This window comes from Sturnira hondurensis, unplaced genomic scaffold (genome assembly GCF_014824575.4).
Source record: "Sturnira hondurensis isolate 20B ecotype Veracruz unplaced genomic scaffold, ASM1482457v3 Scaffold0020903, whole genome shotgun sequence".
NCBI lineage: Eukaryota > Metazoa > Chordata > Mammalia > Chiroptera > Phyllostomidae > Sturnira > Sturnira hondurensis.
The window spans coordinates 255,238-277,192 of record NW_028093534.1 but is presented as its reverse complement, the minus strand read 5'-3'; the positions used below and the strand labels follow the sequence as shown (position 1 = coordinate 277,192).

Here is a 21,955-nt window from a genome sequence, read left to right as displayed (position 1 = left end):
AAGGTCCTCCATCCTTCTTTGTCGATCTAGCATTTGACTTGGCAGGACTGGGCCTGTACCCATCAAAATATACTCTGGGATGTGCCAACCCCCACAGTTGTGCTGGAGAAGGAACCCGCCAACGCCAGGAGGAATCCCTCACTGATATGCTTGCTAAGGCGGCCACGTGCTGCCTGGACAGGTCGGGAGGCACTGGGAATGCAGGTCAACATTTTTGTAGGATGGTGGAGCAGGTGACCTTTCGTGTCCAAGTTGCATTGGTCTGAAGGTGTAACTAGGTCCCTGGCCCCCTTTCCCCATAATTGGGGAACTCCCAGAGTCCTGCAGTCAACCTGTCTGACCAGCAACTGATTGATCCCAAGAGGAGAGATAAAAATAGACACATAGCGTTATCCATGAACAAATATCAGTATTTTATTCACCCCGTGGCAGGGAGAAAGGGGCTTCACCCCAAGGTAGTCAGCCAGTTGGGTGGGGTGGCTGGGATATGTGTTATCTATTCAAATAGTGTATAGCACTGATTATGCAGAGACAGGAAGGGAAGCAATAAGTTAAAAGCCACATAAGTTATGAAAAAATATATTTTATATATCTTGTATCCCCATTGTGGATTTGCTCCCTTAGAAACCAATAAATAGGCAGAGAAAAGGCAGCAATCAGCTTCCTCTGGGAACTTCAGGGATGAGTATATGTCTGAGTTCCCTCCAGCCTGAGAGTGTTAGTAGCCCTTCAGCGCCCCCCGGAGGCCCGGAGGACCTTGAGTCCTGGGAGGAGCCAAGGTCTCTGGGAAAAGGAGACGAATGAATCAAAAGACTGGGGCTAGAAGAGGAGAGGACCTAAGGAGAAGAGAGGGAAAGAGAGGAGGTGGCATGGAGTAGGAGGCTAGAGGAATCTCCGAAGGTGAGAGCCAAGAGGAAAAAAGAGGAGCACTCCTCCCAGCCCCAAATCTTGTTGGATGCAGACTCTTTCTTTGGTTGTCACTGTGGCTCCCCAGCCTGACCTCAAGGGCTCAGAATCTCCCAGACCTTCCTGGACTGTGCCTTCATCATGGCGCCGCTGGAGGCAGGGGACTGGGCATGGAAGGAGGAGCTCTAACCCGACAGGCGTAGGGTGTGCTTGGGCTCCTTGATGAATGCAGGAAAGGGCAGGGCCAGGCTTTTGGTCTAATGGGGGGAAGGGATTCATGGGAAATGAGCCTAGGGTTTCATGGCAGGGGTGGGGTTAGGGACCTGGTACAGCAAAGTCAGGTTTCAGGCTGAGAAACGCTTGGGTGGGGCAGGGGGGTGCAGAGAGCTGAGATCCCAGGCAGGGTAGTGAGTCCCAGGATGGCAGGGAGGGGAGGGGAAGGGAGGGTCTGGTTCTCCTGCTTGGTCTCAGGCTGCCATCCAGCCTTCTCCCAGGGAGCTCATTACAGCAAGAATAGCTTCTGGGGAAGGTCTGGGAGCTGCCTGGGCAGCCTGTCCGTTTCTGACCTACTTGGAGGACCCTGCAGGAGGAAAGAAGGGGCACAGGTGTGTTTGGGCCGATCTCAGAGGCTCAAGCTCAGGTCTCAAACACCCAGGGTGCCTCCTTCTCTTACTCCCTAATACTGTCAGGTCTCTGGGGAGCCCAGCTGGTGCAGAAAAACCAGGGGCACCCAGCCCTCAGCCCCCAGCCCCCACCAGGACCTCCAGACTTGGAGCTGGGGGGAAGCAGTCCTCATCAGTGCCTGGTCCATGGCCGGGGCTGGGTGAGGTACAGAGGCTGAGGCAAGGCAAGGCAAGGCTTGAGATGTGAGTTTAGGAAAAGGTTTGGGCAGAAGGGTCAAAGGGACCTTGGTCAGAGCCCTCTGCTGAGGAGGAGTCTCAGAGGAGGGAGAAGGTGGAGATAAAACTGACCCCACTTCCAGTTAATCCAGTCAGGAAACGTCTGGCCAGAAGGTTGGAAGGGTGGAACTGTGAGATACTGATATGGAGCGGAGTGACTCTGAGTAGCTGGTGACAGTTTTGTCCCACTCCTGGCACCCACGAGAAAACACTCATTGCTGTGAGCTCTTCTCAGTTCAGAATCAGGTTTGCCTCCTATCCCAACCTGGAGGCTCCAAACTGCCTTCTTGAGTCTAACTTAAGACTCTCCTGCTGCAGCGGAGTGGTCCGGGGCTCCTGGGGTCCAGCTGCCTTACTCCGAGGCCTCTGACTCTTGCATGAGGAACTTCTCTGACATTTCGGTGATTTTGATCACGGGGCCTCTGCTGTTCTTCTTCTTCCTGGAGGGAGCTCTTGCAAGGCGGGACTTGGAGGAAGCTATAGGGAACATAAAGGGTGGGGGAGGGAAGGGGCTGGAGGTTTGGGAGCCACTTAAAATGATGCCTTTAGGGCTGTGGTGTCCGTACCCTGTCCCCCTCCCCGCCATGGGCAAGCACACTCACCGGCTCTGGATCTGGACTGCACAGTGCTGACCACAGTGGCTGAAGGCATGTCCATCCTGGGAAAGGAGGCAAATGGTGGGGTGTGGAGGCTTATGTTCCCCTGGGGTTGGGGACCTGGGCACTGGCAGGTAGAGGGCAATTCTTGGTTATCATTCCCAGCCCGGGGCTGCCTTGCAGTGTGACCCTGGCTAGCCGGCTTGTTCTCTTGGCCTCTGTCTCCTCTCCCCTGTATAAATGGCTAACATTTACCAAGCACTTATTTGAGACAGGTATTTGCATGCAGAATCATGTTAACCCTCCCCACCCCAGGTGGGACATGTTTATGATCAGCCTATTTTCCCGGTAGAAAAACTGAGAATTTAAGGAGCTGGGTCAAGGTCCCAGTTTGTAAGTAACTGAGCCAGGATGTGAGCCCAGGCCTGTCAGGCTCACAGTGTCGTCGTGCTGGGGGTGGTGCCGGCTTGGTGTGGGGCTGGTTCTCAGTTCTCCCTCTCCCCCAGCTCCACCCCGCTGTCTCCACCTCTCACCTGATCTCCTCGCCCTCCACCAGCTTGCGGTAGGTGGCAATCTCAATGTCTAGGGCCAGCTTAGTGTTCATGAGCTCCTGGTACTCTCGGAGCTGCCTTGCCATGTCCTTCTTGGCCTGCTGCAGGGCCTCCTCCAGCTGGGCCAGCTTGGCCTTGGCATCCTGGAAGGCCAGCTCACCCTGCTCCTCGACCTCCTTGATATTCTCCTCCAGTTTCAGGCACTGCAGCCAGGAGGACAGAGGGAAGGGGTCAGCGAGCAGAGGTGGGATGAAGAGAGAGGGCCGGGGCCAGGAGGGAGCCCACCTGTTCTTGGCAGGGGTGTGTGGGGGGAGAGAGGGCTAAGGAATCCATTCCTGGGTGTGCTGGTGGGTTGCACTGAAGCAAGAGGAGGTTCAGAAAGATCTAAGGAGACACTTTCCAAAAGCCACCAAAGAGGAAAGGACCCCAAGTCACCAGAGGAGCCTGTCCCAGCTGTCCTTACGGGGCAGCACCTGCTCTGAAAGCTCACCTGGAGGGAAATTGGAGCTTAGGCCTCCACTCCCTTCTCTCTGTAGGGCTGGCAAGAGGGAGTGGGCTCTGGGTGTGTGTGTGTTGGGGGGGGCTGTACTGTTCCAACAGCCCTGGCCAGTTTACAGAGCAAGCTCATGTGATTCTCATAGCCATCTTAGGAGGACAGGTGAGGAAACTGAGGCACAGAAGTGCTAAGTGACTTGCCCAGGTCACTTAGGTTACTTCCTCTTGCATGTACTCAACGTGAGAGAGAGAGAGAGAGAGAGAGAGAGAGAGATGGACAGACAGACAGACAGTTGTGTGTCTCTGTTCTTCCCTGCTCCCCCGCAGGTGGGTCCTCCAGAACTCACGTGGCTCTTGACGGAGAGGATCTGGGACCGGAGCTTCTGGATGCGCACATTGAGGTCAGCGATCTCGCTGCGGCTGCTCTGGAGGCTGTTCCCAAACTGGGCTGAGCAGGCGGCCCGCTCCTCCAGCTGCAGGATGTGGAGAGGGTGGTCAGGGCTGTTCACTGTGTCCCTCCCGGCACCTCCTCTTTCTGGACCCCTGTTGCTCCTTTTTCTGCCATCCCCAGCCCCCTTCCTCTGCAGCCACCACTGCCGGCCAGCCTCCCCCTGAGACCTCCTTTCCTGACCCCATCCCATCCTCCTACTGGCAGCCCGGACTGAGCCCCCCAGGCTGTGCTCACCCCGGCCTAGCATTGCTGGGAGGCAGCCCCATCCCGAGCTCCTGGAGGGTGCAGACCAGGGGGCTTTCCTCGCCTGGAAAGTGGTTCTCAGGGGACGTGGTTCCCGGTCTGGGCCCTGTGGTTCTCGGGGCCCAGAACCACACTGAGCTCTCGAACGCCCCATACCTGCCTGGGAACCGACCACTGGTTTGCCACCCCCGTGCTTCCCCATTCCCCTTTCCAGTATCTCCACACACACTTGAAGGGGACCCTAGCCATCACTAGTGTGGCCCCTCCGGTCCTGACTGCCGCACCCCACCCTGTGTGCTCAGCCACGAACCTGCCTCCGAGAGTACTCCTCGGCCTCCTCCAGGCTGCGAGCTGCGATGGCATCGTACTGGGCCTTCACCTCCTCCACGATGCCGCTCAGGTTGATGTGGCAGCGTCTGTCCATGCCCACAGTCACCGACACGTCCTTCACCTGAGCTGCCAGGTCTTTCAGCTCCTGGCCGGGCACAGATGTGGAGGGCTCAGGGCTGGTGGGGGCGGGGCCCCCCGTAGTCCTTTCACTCCCAGGGTGAGTGGAGGGTGAGCTCCTCTTTCAGGAGAGACGATCAAAGCATGACAGCCGCCCCACCACGCCTGCTGCCCAGGCTCTGGGGAGGCAGCGCGCCACCCCACTCACACACCCTTTGTGCTCAGAGAGACTCGCTGAGCCTTGGGAGTCCGTACCTACCAAGGGAAGTACTTCTCACCTGCAGCTTGTAGCCCCGTAGCCATAGAGCCTAGGTCAGCTAGAGCCTCGTGGACAGCTGCGGAGGCCAGCTGAGGAAAGCCACCCTTCCCCTGCCTGCTCGCTGCCCAACCCCCGCCCACTAGCATCACTGCTGACCACCAGGATGGGCTCCTGGAAGGGGAAGCGTGGGCAGCAGCCAGCAGCCCCTCTGGGAGCACCCTGTCTCCACCCTGAAGCTGGCAGGACCCTGAGTCCAGGGGCCAGCTGACCCTTGGGGATCTTCTGACAGGGGGTTTTGGTTGATCTTCAAATGAACAGAGATCGCTGGGCAAAAGCAAGGGAGGGCTGGACCGGTGTCAGAATAAGGTTAGTGGTGCCCGCAGGCTCACACTCCACCTGTGCGGCCCCTGGTTACCAATGGAGGTCGACATTTCCCACACGGCACTGATCTCCTGGCCAGAGCTGCTTGGCTGTGGTCAGTCTCCGGGATGGAGCTCTGGGCCTCCTCAGTCAGCATGCCGGGCGTGCAGAATTCTAGATAAAGCCCTCTGTTGGCACTACTAGCCCAGGCCTAGGGGGTGGCATTCCTTATGGTTCAGGAAAAGCCCAGGACACTGTCAGAACGCTCTGAAGGAGGGCTTCCCACCAGGGGGAAAAGATCAGCAAGACGACTGGCAGAGCAGCCAAAGAGCCTTTCTGGGTGGGGGCAGGGTAGCAGAGCTCAGTAAACAGAAGCAGGAAATGGAGAGTTCAGAAGGTCTGCAGACCTGTTCAGACATGCCAGCCCCCTGGGGTATAACAGCGCTGCCCTGTGTGGCGTGGAAGAGGCCCCCATGCAATGGGCAAGAATTAAGCTAAAGTACAGTTCAGAGCTTCTCTGGGGGAACCAGAGCTTCAGGAGAGGTCACCAAGGAGGCTGCCACATGGGTGCCACCCTCCTTGTGGCCCCCAGGTCATTGTAGATGGTGACTCTGAGGGTTCACCTAGTGCTGCTCGGTAAAATGTAGTAATGGCCCTGAGCTCTGGGTACTACCATGTCTTATAAGCTGGATAACCCTGGCCAAGTTTTCAAGCCTCACCGAGCCTTGTTTTTTCATCTGTAAAATAGGCATAATTATAGAACCGAAAACAGCTAAGGTTTACAAATACCTACCATGTGCCAGACACGGTTCTAAGGGCTTTGGGTTAGAGCAACACAATAAGTCCTCGCAACCGACCAGTGAGCTAAGTGTGATTATTCTCCCTGTGCTACAAAGGGGGAAACTGAGGCATGGAGCAAGAAAAGAACCTGCTCGAGTTCACGTAATTACTGAGCCAGGGTTCAAATCCAAGCTGCTCTAATGACCACGTCCCTCTTAATCATTATCCCTGCTTCACAGGCTGTTCGGATTAAATGAGATTATGCCTGGAAAACACTTATTAGCAGGGTGCTGGGGACATAGTAGGCTCTCAATAAACAGTAGCTAGGGTTACTTTTGTAACTTGTGCAGGTGATGGAGCTGGGGGGAAGTGTCCTGGGGCAGCGCAGCCTACTCCTGGAGGAGACTCCCCCAGGCGACAGGAGAGCAGGTTCGAAGCAGCTTCCATGAGGCAGTCCTCTTTGCAGCAATCTGCATCCCAGGAGGTGTGCCTGGCTGCAGGGGGTGGTCCTCGGATTTTGCAGCTAATCTCCCTGGAGCCAGAGTTTGTGGGTGGGGCGGTGGCGTTCCAGCTGGCTGCAGCCAGGCCCCAAGTGCGTTCAGGAGCTGGAATGCATCTTGGAAGCTGAAGGAGAGTGCCAGCCTCTGCCAGCCTAGCCTTCTGTCACCATCTTGTGTCCCTGGAGGTGAGTGAGGGGCAGGGGCATTGCCCAGGAGGCTGCAGCATGTAGGTGAGGCTCCAAGCAACCCATGGTCTTTGGCTCCTGGGAAAGGCTTTCAGGCCTTATCCATGCCCATGTGTGTGTGTGTGGGTGGGGGTGGGGGTGCGGAGAGGAGAGGGCTGTTTCCTGGGACTCGGAGGTGGGCCCACACAAGAGTAGCCCGTGCTTTGTTGATCTGGTGTCTGCTCCAGAGTTGAAACCAGAGTGTCCAGTCCTCCTGCGCTACTCACGTCTGTCAGTCGTGTTTTCCCCCACCTGCGGTGGCCTGGCTAGCCCCTGTCTGACGTGGCAGCCACTGGCCATGTGCGATCTCGAGAACCTGAGCGGGGGCTGGTCAGGGCTGAGATGGGCTGTGAGTGTAAAATACCCATGGAGTTTTGAGACTTAGTAGGAGAAAAAAGAATATAAAAGAGCCCCTTAATTTTTAAATATTGATCACATATGCTCACATACTCGTATGAGTATATACTCATATTTTAGATATATTGGGTTAAATAAAAATGGTTATTAAAATGAATTTCCCTGTTTCTTTCATTAAAAAGTGTGGCCACTAGAAAAAATGATGTATTGTTGAATCATATAAGAATGTAGAAAATTACTTAAAACATATGATATATGTGGCTCACATTATATTTCTACTAGTGCTGGCTTAGAGACTTGCTGGCATGGGGGATCTTTTCAGCAGAGTCAGCACTGCCTTCTCCGTCTGTGGTGGTGCGGAGAGAAACGCAACCCTCACGTCCTAACGCCGACTTGCACCTTGACTTGCACCTTGCATGTAACAGTAACTGCTCTAAGGCCCTGAGCAGGCCCTGAGCAGGCCCTTCTCCACAGCCATCTTATAGGAACACAAGCCAAACCCTTCACTGCCTCTGCAGCACCCCTCCCTGCACCCACCAGGGCTGCCCATCCCACTTAGAGTAAAGTCCAGAACCCGGCTCAGGGTCCAAGGCCTTACACGGCCCCTGCCAGCCCTGCCCCAGCCATGGCTGCTTCTTTCTTTCCTTTTTACCTCCGAACTCACTTCTGCCTCAGGTGCTTCACACAGCTCTTCCTCCTGCCCGGAGCCCCTCCGATCTCTACTGGATCTTCCCAGCTTGGGCTTTCTCTCCCTTGCACCTCTTTTGAGATGGCCCCTGACCTCGGGGTCTAAACCTTCCCCCTCCCTCCAGCACAACTGCATCGCCCGGTGTCTTTGCAGCCCAGCACTTTTCACCCTCCAAAATAATCTTGCTCGGATGCTTCTTTAGCTGCTTATGACTTGTCGCCTTAGCTAAGCTGTACCCCCTGGGAAGAGGGGTCATGGCCGTCTCGCTCACTTGCTGTGAGAACTGCATCTGGCACCAGCAGGCACGTGGTGAACGTTTGTTAAATGGGTGAGTAGGTTTAGTCCTCATCCTGACCCTGGGAGCCTGCTACTATTAGGTGAGGAAGCTGAGGCACAGAGTGGAGAAATAACTTGCCCAGAGTCACAGAAATGGTAGAAAAGCTGGAGTCAGGATTTGGGTCCAAGGGCCGCAAAGTCTAAATGGAGCAGGAGCTGAGAAGTTCCGTGGCTGTGACTGAGGCAGGGCTCAGGTGCACTCAGGTGTGTGGCTGGTGATGCCAGCCTTCCTCCAGTTCCATCTCCTTACTTGTAGGGCCTCTCTCCTGGCTCAGCGTTCGGGCTCTGGGCTCGCTGAGACATGGGCGAGGAGAGTGGAGGGCAGCTTCGGAAACGCTGGTCCTGCTGGTGTCTGCCTGGGCTGCACCCACAGTGAATTTGGGCGGAGGGACCCTTAACCCACTTCCTAAGCCAATCAGCGGTGCCACGTAGCGCTTGGCCTGGCTGCCGGGGCTCTGCCAGGGAGGAGCAGCTCCTCGGCCACGCTGAGGAGGGTGGTCTGCCTGGGAGGGCTGCCTTCCTGCTGTCCCCAACGGCTGTGGTGTTCCCCCTGCTCTGCAGCCTCCCATGGCCAAAATAGGTCTGAGGCTCCTGGAAGTCCTGCTAGGGACGGAGCCTGCTGGAAGGAAGTGCGGCCGGGTGCAGCCAGGACGCCTGATCGCCCTCTGTGCAGAACGAGGCCACGGAGATGGGGTCAGCAGCTGCTAGAGCCATTTTAGCAGAACTTTTGGACTGCAGTGGTAACTTCCATCTCTGCTCTGACCTCAGCTGCTTTGCCGTAGCGTGGCACCAGCAGTTTGCAGTATTCCCCCTGAATGTTTATAACTTTCTCACTTACATTGAAATTTTAAAACTGATTTTTAGAGAGAGAGAGGGAGGGAGAGAGAGGAACATTGATTTTTTGTTCCACTTGTTGATGCATTCACTGGTTGATTCTCGTATGTGCCCTGACTGGGGATTGACTCCATAGCCTTGGTGTGTCTGTTAGGACAATGCTCTAACTGAGTTACCTGGCCAGGGCCTAGAGTAGTATGTAATTTTTTTTAACCTCACCTGAGGACATTTTTTTACAGCTTTTAGAGAGAGGGGAGTGAGGAGACAGAGACAGAGAGAGAGACAGACACACAGACATCGACTTGATTGCCTTCTCATACGCGCCCTGACAGGAATCTAACCCACAATACTCCAGTCTATGGGACGATGTTCCAACTGAGCCACACTGGCCAGCACAGTCTGCAGTATACAAGCTGCCGAGTCCTGTCATCCCCAACAGTGGTACCACCTTCAATTCATAGCTGAATTGAAGCATCACCCCTACACCTCCTCACTCTTGAAACTGGAGGAGGAGAGCACACGTCCCAAAGGATGCCCGAGAGGCAGAGTGGAGTGGAGGGGCGGCGTGCAGCAGGGCCCATCTGCGGACGGCACTGGCAGTGTGCTAGGCCCTGCTGGGCTGTAGTCCTGCTGCGATCTGCCACAGGCTTAGGGACAGACGAGAATGTGCCTGGAGACTCCTCTGTCTGCATTTACTGGGTCATTTTTGTTTGACAGAAGCTAGTATCTCCTGGGATTCAGAGACTCTGACTGCGGGTCTTCCCTGCCTTGGCCCCAAACAGGGAAGGGAGAAGTGCCTGACCGTCAGAGCTGGAACTGAGGGCACCTGCAATTGCAGGCACAGAGTTTAGTTCAATAAGAATGGCTGTGCACGGCCCCCTGGTCCCCCGCTCTGAGGCCACCTGCTGACCCTTGTCCAGATGCACCTGGTCCCCTATGTGCCCTCTGCACTTCAGCACAATGAAGGCATGGGTTCCCCGGAGAGAAGGCCTTTTTATAACCTCCCTGCCCATGCTCTGTGCAGGAAGTGACGAGGGGACATGCTGGGTTATTGGCAGCAATGCAGGATGTGGTTTAGGAAATCATCACAACTGTGACCAGAAACAGTGCCTGTGAAGGTTCCATGCCCCACTGGACCTCCTGCCCTCCCCGCACCCCTTGGCCGGGGGCCAGTCAGTTCTTGGCCCGGTGGGACACTGGCCCTGTCTTCTCACCTGCTCATAGACGGTTTTCATCAGCTCCACAAAGCTCTGCAGACTTTTCAACTTGGTCTCCAGTTCTGTCCGTCGAAGACACTCTACGTCCAGGTCCTGGGGGTGGGAGCAGTGGTGAGTGACGGGAGGAGGAGTTGAGGGGTCCCAGGACAGGAGCGAGGTGGGGGCTTTTGCCTCCTGGGTGAGATCGGGTGATTCCCAGAGGAGGGCTTGCTCAGAGCCTGGGATGAGGAGCAGAGTGGGGACAGGTATCTCTCTGTGGTCCTGGGACCCAAGCCTCTGAGGGCTTTGCCTGGGGATCCTGAGGGAAAGCAGGCAGAGGGTCCATGAGGAAGGGGCCCCTGGGGCGGGCTGGGCAAGCTACCTTTTTCAGCTGGACGAAGGTAAACTCCATGTCTGTGCGCTTGGAGATCTCATCTTCATACCTGGGAGGTGAGGCGGGTGGGAGAGACAGAGAGAAACAGAGAGAGGCTGCTCAGCTGGATGTGGTGGGAGCTTGGGGTTTGGTTAACCCCTTGGGTGGGACTTAGGGCTTCTGTTGTCCCATTTGGTGCCTTGTGACAATTAGAAAAAAGTGATTCTTCCTTCAGGTGGATGGATCGAGCCCCTCATCTTCTATGACACGTCCCCCCCCCCCATGACCCCTGGTGTTGGCTCCGGGGAAGCAGGCAAAACTGTTCTCCTTCCTGACCATCAGCCCATCCTCTCCCCGTGGCATCTGTCCCCTTGCTGGCCCTGCTCCACATCTACCTCCTCCAGGAAGCCTCTCCTGATTGTGTGGCCTTTTCACCCTGACACTTTTTCCCCTCATCTGTTTTCTGTCTCCTCCCCCAGGGTGTCTCAGTTTCTAACAAATGGTGCCTTTGGTCAGGTCTGCACTGAGCATCCTGCTTACCCTTCATCCTCTCCCACCTCTACCCTCCCTGCAGCCCTGCCCTTCTCCCCTCTACCAGACGGTAGGACACGGTTCCCTCAAGTTCCCTGCAGAGGGAGAGCAGGAAGAGCGTGGACTTCACAGTCAGATGGACCCACTGTGTGTTTTTGGTTGGGCAGGTAACTCCACACCTCCTTCCTTGAATCTCCAGGCTACCAGGCGTGTGCCTGTGTACGTGTGTGTATGTGCACGTGTGTTTGTGTCCACTCCTGATGCAATGACAGACGTGGGCAGTCAGTACTCAATTGAGGTGGGTCCCCCCTCTTCTCAGATGTGCTTTCTTCTTCCTCAGGTCCACCTCGTGTTTGGAACAAGGACACTGTTGGGTGAGAGATGGGGCCCCCAGGCCCCTGACCTCACCCTCTTCCTCTAGTCAAGACATATATCTTGGCCCAGCAGGTCAGTGTCCACCAGCCACTGACTCCCCGTCTTGGCCTTGCCTGCCTCGGTGGGTGCAGTGATTCTGTGGCTTCCTGTCTCCTTCCCTCCTCTCCAGGGAACACCTGAATCACTGGCAGCTCTAATTACAGCCGCTGCCTGCCCCAGTCCCTGACCTCCCAGCAGGGCAGCGTCACCTTCGCCCACATCCCCTGGCTGGACCCGCCACCCCTCAGGCCATCTCTTCTGCCTGCCTTCCCAAGGAGCCGAGGGGAGCAGATCCAAGGGCGCCAGCCTGCAGGGCGCTCGGGTCTCTGAAACTCAGTGTGCTGAGTGTGCACTGTCTCTCATCACTGCCTCGGATTCCAAAAGTCTGCCAGGGGCTCTGAGGGTGCAGGTGACAGTGGCAGGGCGGAGGGCTGGGCTAGGGAGACTGTTCTGTAGTCTAGAACTTTCCAGCAAACAAAATGTCCAGGAGGCTTTACCTGCACCCGCTCCCGTGACCTTCAGGGACCCCATCCAGGCAGGCCCTATTGGTCCCATTTCACAGACGAGGAAATGGAGGCCCAGTGAAGGGCCTGAGGCTCGTGGGTGTGCTGGTTATGCATGGGCCTCAGATCCAAGCTAGCTGGGCTCCAGTCCTGCTTCCTTGCTAACCAGCTATGTGATGTTGGATAAACGATTATGTGTAGCTTAGTCATGGTAAGTGATGTCGTGAGGGTGAACTAAATAAACACATGAAGTGCTCACAACAGTGCCTGGTACCCCCTAAACCTACTGCCACTGTTATTGCCTAAGCTCCGTCCTCTCCAACTCCAGGCCTGGCCTGTAGCGCCTCTACCTTGGCCCCCAGCATCATTGGAGCGGAACCGTGGGAGGCCTCACTGCAGAGAGAGAGAGTGCGTGGGTGGTTTTCTGCACATCCTTCAGGAACCTCGGGGCTAGGCTGCTTTGAACCAGCTTCCCTCTGGACTGTGGGGTCCTCTGAGGAATGCCCTGCCCTGGGCACAGGGGTCTGAGGACCCCCAGTTTAAGAAGCTCCTCACTACTGGCCCTCCCCACACAAGCCCAGTGGTCAAACCTCTCCCCTCCCCCCACCACCCCTCTGGGTGGCGGAGTTTGGCCTGTCTGGGGCCAGGACCCTGGGCAGTCTGGGTCCAGACTGGGTCCCTCTGAGGTGCGAGACACCTCCTTACCCCTTACTGCCTTTCTCATCGTTCTGTGCAGCCTGCCCCGCTCCCTTCTCATTGACTCCATGGGATTCCAGCCCCAGTTCACCCCCTTAACCAGACCTTCCTGTGCAGTGAACAGCTTGCACAACTGTGTGCAGTGTACCTGAGTAGCTTGCTGTGGCCTTGGGCAAGCTGTTCCCCCTGGCTGGGCTTCTGCTTCATTCTCGGTAAACTGAAGGGTTGGCTAGCTGCTGCTTGGGGTCCTGGCTACATGAAATGTTTGGGAAATCTCCATCCTTACAGAGGCTTAGGTGATGCCACATCCCGCATTTCACTCCCAATCTTCTGAGAGCTGACAGCTCCCAAACCCGTTCTCAGCCCTTTGCAGCTCATCACACCCACAGCACCCCCTTCTCCCTGACTTGTTTATTTCTAAGAGCGAAGCTGATCTCATCCGCCTCAGAGAGGCAGGGCACACCCCTCCCACTCAGGGCTTGGCCTGGCGCCTCCTGGCTCCCGGAGCCCCCAGGCTTTGCACAGCCAGGCTGCTGCTTTTCAGGCTCTGGCCTGCAGACCCAGCAGCCCTCCAGCTGTGTGCTTCCTCCAACTCAGGTGGGTTCCCTACCAGAGAGAGGAAGGGAAGCTCTGAGCCTAAGTAGTAAAATCAGGTGGTAGATGGAACCAGGCAGCAGGCCAAATGAGGGGGCTGAGCCAGATTAGAACAAGTAGTGTTTGTACAGAACTTCCAGGTACAAAGTATCTCCATGGATATGATCTGGCTGGGCTCATGGGAGCAGCCTCTCACCCTGGATGACATAGATTAGGGATGGGTTTCAGCACGCATGGCTATGTGACTGAGGACAAGCCCCTGCCCTCTCTGGGACTGTGTTTCCTTCTCCACAGAAGTATGATCCAGGGCCTCCCCCTCACTCTGTCGTCCTCTGATCCTCAGAGGGCCAAAGACCTGCGAGATATCAGTGCGATAATATTGCAACAGATTCTGGTGCACGAACCAGAATTGCTCTCATTGTGGTCAGATGGGCAATCAGATTCCTTTGGACCCGGGTGGACAGGACTGGGGTGGAGTGGCCTCAGGTCAGAGAGGGGCCCAGCCATGAGAAACAGCCTGGGCTAGGGCTTCAGATCATGCCTGTTGGCTGGAAAGTTCCAGGCAGATCCACAGATGAGGAATCTGAGGCCCCGGAGTGGGGAGAGCGTCCTGTGTGACCATGCCCTCTGAATGTGGCCTGAACAGAGGAGGTCGTGCAGAGAGGTGGTGGGCAGGCTCAGTCCCAGCCCAGGCCCCTGGACAGGCAGCACCCACTCTCCAGTCCTGCCTGGCTGGCTGCTCTGGAGACAACAGGCCTCCTCTCAGTCCAGCAGGGTTCGGAGCAGGACCCAAAGGCCAGAGGAGGGGCGAGGGTTCGGCCACAGCCTGCCCTCCCCTCCCCTTGGCTGGAGACCAGCCCTGAGGAGGTTGGCGTAGGGGCATAGCCTCTATGCTCTGCCCAGCCTCCTTGTCCATGATGCCCTGGCCACTGTCTGATCTCCTCTGAGCCACCTAAGTGTATGGTCTGCCTTTCTAGACTGGCCAGTTCAGTTCAGCAAGCCTGCACCAAGGGCAGCACTGTGTGCGGAGTACATTGGACTTCTAGGGGATACAAGAGCGGCCATTTATAGCCATAATGAAATCTTGACATCCTCCTCCTACCAGCCCTAGTTGGTATCAGCCACCATCCTTCCCTCTGCACACAGGAGGAAACCGAGGTTCCCCTGTTAGGTCACTTGACCACGGTCACGAAGCTAGGGTGGGTCCTTAACCACTGGGCAGTACTGCCTGCCAGCTTGCCCTGCAAAGTTGTAAAAGCACACTGCAGGCTGCGGCTGTTTCCCTGTCTCTCTGGATCCCCCTGAGGTCAGTGCGCACCACGTATGGAGGATTGCTTCTTCATTCTACCCAAACCCACTGCTTCTGGCTTCTGCCTGCACTTGCTCCCGTCCCTTCCAGCCCAGTCAAGAGGGAAATCCCAAACTGTATCCAGAGCAGGAGCCCATCAGTTGCTCTAGGATTGCTAGTGGGACGTGTGGGCAAGAGCAAGAGTATCTATGGACACAAGATGAGGGGATAGGGGACAGTGGCTTCAGTGGTGCCCAGGGGTCAGCCAGCTGTCAGACACTACAAGACTGACTTCCTTGTAAGAGTCACTATTTGGGGGTCGGGGAACTGTGGTTTCACTGCTGTATCCCCTCAAAGTTTAGAATATTGCCTGACACATAACAGGTCTTCAGAAAGTATATCTGGAGTAAAGATATGTTCCTTAAAGAAGTTTCCTCTTTTTCTGGCCTGACTGCGCCGGGATCTTGTACCTGAGTGCAGGTTGGTCCCCACCCACAGTCCCTGCCCACAGCCCCGCAGGGTGCACTCTACCTGACTCGAAACTCCTCCACTTTCTCCAGCACCTGTAGCAGGTTGGCTTCTAGCTGTCCCCGCTCTTGGCTCACTTTGCGCAGTTCCTCCTGCAGCCGGCCCTCATACTTCTCATAGAGGTGCCCAAGGTCAAAGACGGTCGAGCCCTGGCCCTGCAGGAAGCTCCAGCGGGTCTCCAGCAGCCGGTTGCGCTGCTCCAGGGCCTGTACCTGGGGGAGCAGGAAGGCTTCTGTGAGAGGGCCAGGCTCAGGCCTGGAGGCCCCAGGGCAGCCGTCGAGCCCCCCTTGGGGTTTCCTCGGGAAGTGGCAGCTCATCTGTGCTGCGCACCTATCCAGTGCCATCACTCAGCACATTCAAATGGCTTCTCCAACTACTGATTGTCAAAACTAAAGATAGTGAGATAAGGAGGGAATGGCAGAGGGGTGGAGCCAGTTAGCAAAGGTTTCCCAGGGGAGGAGCGGGGCCAGCTAGATAAGGGGAGGAGGAACTAGGGTGTGAAAGTGACAGGCTCTCAGTGCCCTCCTGGGACTTGGGTGGGAGACCCCAGGGAGCCTGAGGTGTCAGAGGCCCATCTGCCACCCCCCTCAGCAAGCCCCGTCTCATCTTGCTTTGGAAATTCAACAGGGTAGGGCCTGGTTAGTACTTAATGCTAATCTTCCCAGCAACTGTGGACCCGTAGCCCTGCCAAGCCTCAGTTTCCCCAACTAGAAGCTGGGGATGACATCACCTGCCCACCTCGGAGGGCTGTTGGGAGAACCTGGGTTGTGCTTTGGAATAGAAATAAAAGCTGACGATTGTGTGGCTCCTTCTGGGTGTCAGGCCTGTTCTAAAGCCTAACGTGTTTACCTCATTACCCCCCCCCCCCCCCGCCCCCAGCAACAACCCAGTGTGGTATTGTGAGCTGCACTCTACAGATGAGGAGCCAAGGCATGGAGCGGTTAAATAGTTGCCAAGGTCCCAACATTGGCAGGTGGTAGAGCCAGGTGTGGACTCCAGTGAGTTTGGCTTTAGAACCTTTCACCCACTGCAACATCTGCTGTCCGCTGCTGGGTGGCTGTGTGCCCCGGGATCGCCTGCCCTTCTTTGCTGGCTTCTGCCTCTAGTTAGGCCAGTTTTTCCTTGAGGGCAAAGACTGGGGGGCTCTGGGCTCCGTTGCTCATCTCAAGCTCTGGCTCCTTCACACTCTCCTGCTCAGACGGCAGCACAGGCTTCCACTACCCTCTGCTCCCATCCCAGCCACCGGCAGGTGATTAGGGTTCCTCCTGAGGAACAGCTAGGGCCTGGCTGCTGGACAGGATGGGCTGTTGCTGTCATGAGGATGCTGTGATAACTGGTCCAGGAATGCTCCCTATGACCACAGGTGAGTAGGTGGGCCTCTTCTTGCCCACTGCTGGTGCCAGCTCCCAGAATCACAGTTTGAGAGACCAGAATCACGGTGAGGAGCATTTTGGAGCAGATGGTCTGTCCCCTTCGCTAACAGAAGAGAAGGAGGTCCAGGGCAGTCAAGGAACTTGTCCAGTGTCACACGGGCACTTGGTGGCCAAGCTTTGCAGACAGACCCATTTCATGGTGGCTGCCTTCTCTGGACCTTCGTGGATTCCCTGTTCCTCCTGAGTCTGGGGGCCAGGTGGCTCCTCCTCTCTCTTTCTCTGCCCTGCCCACATCCCCAGTTTCCCCTCAGGCACTCTGACGCCCTTGGGAAGTCCCCCTTGACATTCCCAGTGACAACACCAGCAGGAATGATGGATGATAGCCACTGTGGGCTGCCATTCCCCTGCTCACCTCCCATTTGCACGGGTAAGTTCATCTGGAAGCTGACCTAAGCCTGCAGTCTGCGAGAGTTGCAGCCAAACAGGTTCAGTAGGAATGGAAGTCAAGAGGGTTTCTGTCTTACTTGTGTGTGTGAGTTTTTCGGGGGGGAGGTATCTGCTCGCCCCACCTTCACTCCGTTTTGACAAGCAGGAGCCCGTGTTTACACTGAGGGTGGGGTGACAGGAGAGATGTGAGGCTCCTCCCTCCACCCATAGGCAGCAGAAAAACCCCTGTGCACTGGGAAGTCTTCCCTACAGTCTGACTTGAATCCCCTATGCTACAGCACTAGCCTGCTGGGAGATGGAGTGCATTTGGCCCACCAGTCCAGCTAGACAGCATTCTGGCTGTGGGGGATCTGGGGCAGTCTCCTCCCCCACTGCCCTTGGGGGGGGCTGCCTATTGTCTCAGTGTTTGGGAATGGTACTGAACCCCCCCCCCCTCCAAAGACTTTCCCTGCAGAAAGGCTCCTCTCTCTTGGGCAAAGACCTGGGGAGGTGCCAAGTTAGTTGTCACCATCCTCCCAAGGCTGCTGAGCACTCGCCCATCATTCCCCTTCCTCCCCATTCTGGCTGACCCCCCCACCCCCCAGGTCATACACTGGCAATTCTAGGAGGGGTCTCATAGAGCAACCCTGGTCTACCAGCCCAGAAGCACAGACTCCCTGTGACTCAACTCCGTGGTACTGGGTGGCCCAGACCAGGTTGGGGACAGGTGTTTTTTGTAGGGAGCTGAGCAGCCCAGGTCCCCAACCTGTGGGCCCACACTCCAGTCAGGGGAGCGTACAGGGTGGTGTTCCTGGGGTGGGTCCTGGTCCTCAGGGGAGGGGGCTTGTCAAATTCCCTGCCTTCAGCCAGAGGTTGGCTTTGACTAGGGACCCTCGAGGTCTCTGTCTTGAGCGACTGGTTTGCGCCTTCCTGCTTATAGGCAGGGGCACAGCTCCAGTGACTTCCGGGGGCCACACAGGCCTAGGGGAAGATATTGCGCCCATGTCTCTGACTCCAGGCATTTTACCACCTGGTCTTCGGTTCCTTCTGGAGAGCCTACTCGGGCCGACTTCAGGTAGTCCTTCCTCCTGTCTCCTCTCCAACCCCCCCCCCCCCGCCCCCCCAGCCAGCAGCCTCTCTGCTGGATATTGAGTTGCCCTCTCCCAGCTTCCCTCTGCCTCCTCTCCTGCTGTGGCTTCTGCTCGTTCCCCCTCCTCTCATGGCTGCCGCTCTACCAGTCTTTACACTGGCATGAGCTCAGGGCCACCCTCAGAGCAGAAGGGTGGGTGGACCACAGAGAGGGTAAGTGGCTTGCCCCAGGAAACACAGCCTGCGAGTGGAAGAGCCAGCGCTGCTCCAGGGCCTCTTGCCAACTGCTGGTAGTCTTCCCACCAACCCTCCTCCTCCTCTTCTTCCTCCTCCTTGGTGCTCTGACTTCTCCCCAGGCCTCAGAGGGACAGAGGGGATGTGGAGCTGAAGGGCCCTTGATTGTCCCTTTTCTTTGCCTAGATCCCCCACCCCTGCACTGGTTAGGTTACCTCACCCTGGGCCCACACATCTCTTTCAAGCCCTAGGCTGCACCCCTAGCCACAAAGCTCCTCCACCCCTCCCTCCTGCAGGGCCCCTCCCTCCCTTTTCTCAGACTCCTTCCTGAGAGAGGCTAACTGGGTTCAAGAGCACCCTGGGCTGGGTCCATTTATGGTATTTTTAATTTAACAAATGAACACACCTGGTACATGATAAATGCTTTATAAGTGATTTTCAGTAAGTGATTTTATCCCATTTGATTGTAACAGGCCCATTAAACTGAAGTGCACTGAGGCACAGAGTTCAAACAGTTTGCCTGAGCTTACACAGCTGGTTGGAGGTGGAGACAGGACTCAAACCCAGCCATTTGGCTCCAGATTGCACCCTCTTAACTGCTACCTGATTCCACTCGGGTCCTCGGGGCCTTGACAGGGAGAGAGAGAGGGACTCGAGCCAACAAATCTTCTCCAAAGAGTTGACGAGGCAGCTGCGAGTCCTCGGGAAGAGGCCCAGCAATCGGGTCCCCCAAAGGGCTGGCTCCCTTCCTCTACCCTGAAGAGCACCAGTCTCAAGGCCCACGCTTGAGGGTTAGGAGGCTCCAGTTCTGCTAGAGACCTTAGAGGGCATCGCCCTGGCCCCTGGGCACAGGGCCCCGACAGCCCAGGCCCCCTCCCTGTGCCTACTTACCCTCCTGTCCCCATGGCAGAGGCACTGGTCAATATCAGCCCTGGTGTTCAGGGAAAAAGCCACCCATCTGAGCCAAATTACAAAGCTCATGAAGCGTTCCTTTTCAGGGATTAACCTGGTTTTGGAGAGGAGGTGGTTCTCTAGGGACCTGCCTCCTCAGGGCAGTGGACTCTTCTTCTAGGGCCAATGACCCAGTGGTGCAGGGCTCTGCCGCCAGCCAGGGCTGGGGGAGGGGAGGCTTCACAGCCCTCACCCAGGCACTCCAGGCCTGGGTGCCAGCTGCAAGGGGAGTGCTGGCCTGGGCACGTGAATGGGGAACAGAAATGGTTTCCACCTCAGAGACTACTGGCTTTGTGTCTCACAGACCTGAGTGCAAATCCAGCCAGTAGTCTTGTTCCTTGAATGACCTTGGGCAAGGCACTCAGTCTCTGGGTGGGTGGTCTCCTCATGTGCAGGGTCGGGAACTAGCCTCCGGGGCCATTGCTGTATAGGCTAAATGACACATGTCTGCTGAGTTCCCACAGACAGCCAGGCACGATCAGCTCCCACGGACAGCCAGCCATGCTCAAAATGTGTTGCTTTCTTCCCTCTGCCCCTCTCTGGGAGTGCTCCCCTCCTGGGGACACTAGAAACATTCAGAGGAGCACAGAAGCCAGGAGAGCAAGGTGCAGGCAAGAACTGAGTCAGGGCAGAGGGGTGCAGCTCTGGTTTACTGGGGGTGGAGGGAAAGAAGGTTGAGTTTTCCACATTGGTAAAACGGGCATAAAGTGACTTCTTTCCTAGGATTGTTGAAGGAAAGAGAGATAAATAGCAAAGCACCCAGCACAGTGCCTGGCACACAATAAGTGATTAAGTAACAGCCGCTCTTAGTACTTGATTATTTTCCTTGGGCAGGGCAGGAGGGTGCAGAGCTGAGGGCTGGTCAGGAGAGGTTTCTTGAAGGAGTTAAGCAAGGAGCAGGTTTGGGAAGTGGACAGGACTTCCTCAAAGCTCTTGAAGCCCTTGCCCTGGGGCGGAGGCGGACAGGACTGCCCAGACCAGCATGCCGGCATCCGGGTCTAGGAAGTCAGAATTCTGGGGACTCACTCCCTCTACTCAGGGGGGTGCCTGGCTGGCTAGCCTGCTAGCCGGCTGTTTCTGATTTGCAGCATCCATCTCCCGCATTCCTATCTCTTGACTCCACAGCTGCACTTCCTTCCGGAAGCCCCCCGCCTGCCCCCTCCTACACACATGCCTCCTTGGCTCAGCTGGTGCTCCTTACTCCGGGAAGGCTAAACAGGGCCAGAGGCCTGGACAGGACAGTGGACCCTTGGGAGGTCATCTCCACTGTCCATCTGCTTCGGAGTAGGACTGCAGACCATGCCTTCACCAGCCATTCCTAGGAGGGGCACCCTCTTGGCCATACTCAGAGCTCTCCAGTCCATGCCAGGGGGAGGGTCACCGGAGGCCACACTGCACGGTATTATACAGACATCCCCCAGAGGCCATCCTGGGGACTCTTTCTCCCCCTATGCCAGCATGGCTCAGGGACTTCCCTCCACATCTCTGCTCCGAGCTAGCCTGCAGAGTTAGCCACGCCGGCTCCCCATTGGCTGGGCCCAGGGGCGGGGCATGATGCTCCGGAAGTACCGAAGAGCCTCTTGCCTGTCCCCTGTTTTCGGAGACCCCCTTCCCATCTTTGCTTACCTTGCCAATCAAGGAGGCAAACTTATCATTGAGGACCTTCATCTCCTCCTTTTCCTGGGTCTTCTGCTGCTGGATGGCTGGGTCCACCTTGAGGTCCAGGGGCACCAGCAGGCTGGGGTTCACGGTCACCTTGGGGATGGTGCCGGCTGACCAGCAGCCTGTGAGGCTGCGAGAGCTGAAGCCCGGCCCGGGGGCTCCGCAGCTGCCCCATTCCGAGGTCCCAGGCCGGGGGCCGCTCGCTGGAGTCACCTCACAGCTGCTAGGGCTGCTGAAGCCAACAACGCAGGAGCGGCAGGCCATTGCGGCCCCCGGGCCTAGGGCGCGGAGGGTGCAGAGATGAGTGAGGAAACTTTTGCGGGTGGCGTCGGCAGCTGGCTCCAGTCGCAGGCAGGGCAGGCTGGGGACTGAGGGGCAAACACCTGTCGTACAGTGCTCATTAGCTGCAGGAGGGCGGGACGCCTCCCAGCCCGACCAACCTGTTAGATGACGTGATGCTCTGGCCCCGCCCCCACCACTCCTCCGGGCGGGGTATCTGCAGTGCTGAGGGGCTGGTCACAGGCCCCCAACCCAGCAGGGTCTGGCTTCAGGGAGGGGGCAAGTTTGGGCTGGCTGGGTGGGGTTGGGAAGGCTGCGAGAGGAAGGGGTGATTCAACGAGGAAGGAGAGGAGAGAGCGAGAGGGCGCGCACTTCTTACCTCTCACCGCAGACCTCGCTGCATACCTGAAGGCTGACGTATACCTGGGCCCATATACTTCTGGAAAAGATGAGGCAAGCGCAGGCCCTGGGCTCCGAAGTGTAGGGCAAATCTTCCTGAGCGTAGGGTTGCCGTCCCAGGCACCCTTCCAGCCTAGCATTGGAAAACAGCACCTTTATTTTATATTTTCCAGTTGCCCAAGAGTCTCCCTGGCTTATCTTCTCTTCTTCCTCCCTCTCTTCCTCCCTTTGATCTACCATTTATTAAGCACCTACTCTGTGCATCCTACTGTCTCAGAGGCTGGAGAAGAAATAGATGGTCATGGCCAAGAGCCCTTGGCTTTGGATAAGTGAGACGTGGGTTTAAGACCGGCGTGGCCTCGGGCAGGTTACTTGATTTCTGTGCTCATGTGTAACGTGGGAATGAAACCATCACCCCCATAGGAGGCGGCATGTGCAGAGAACGTAGGGAGGCTAGCACCAAGTCCTCAGTAAATGGTGCCTAAGAGCAGTG

The 21,955-nt window shown here is 56.7% G+C and overlaps 1 protein-coding gene across 2 annotated transcripts; it reads right to left on the bottom strand.

Moving 5' to 3' along the window:
• Nucleotides 1-394: 394 nt before the first annotated feature.
• Nucleotides 395-21,233, bottom strand: KRT80 (keratin 80). 2 transcript variants are annotated; one of them, XM_037030929.1, is made up of 9 exons: nt 20,749-21,233; nt 15,053-15,261; nt 10,505-10,565; nt 10,141-10,236; nt 4,452-4,616; nt 3,795-3,920; nt 2,935-3,155; nt 2,408-2,463; nt 395-2,282 (listed from the first exon to the last, which is right to left on the bottom strand). In XM_037030929.1, exons 1-9 carry the CDS (start codon nt 21,046-21,048, stop codon nt 2,158-2,160), a joined length of 1,359 nt encoding a protein of 452 aa, XP_036886824.1. In that variant the 5' UTR covers nt 21,049-21,233; the 3' UTR covers nt 395-2,157. The 2 variants fall into 2 exon arrangements, with proteins under 2 accessions (XP_036886824.1, XP_036886823.1); XM_037030928.1 differs by having other exon boundaries at nt 2,193-2,317; nt 20,749-21,193.
• Nucleotides 21,234-21,955: the final 722 nt, after the last annotated feature.

Coding starts and splice junctions, on each gene's coding strand:
- KRT80 (XM_037030929.1), bottom strand. CDS start 21,048: ATGGCCTGCCGCTCCTGCGTTGTTGGCTTCAGCAGCCCTAGCAGCTGT. Junction 2,464..2,934: donor GTGGAGGGCGAGGAGATCAG/GTGAGAGGTGGA, acceptor CTCCTTTCCCAG/GATGGACATGCCTTCAGCCA. Junction 2,283..2,407: donor GCAGTCCAGATCCAGAGCCG/GTGAGTGTGCTT, acceptor TGTTCCCTATAG/CTTCCTCCAAGTCCCGCCTT.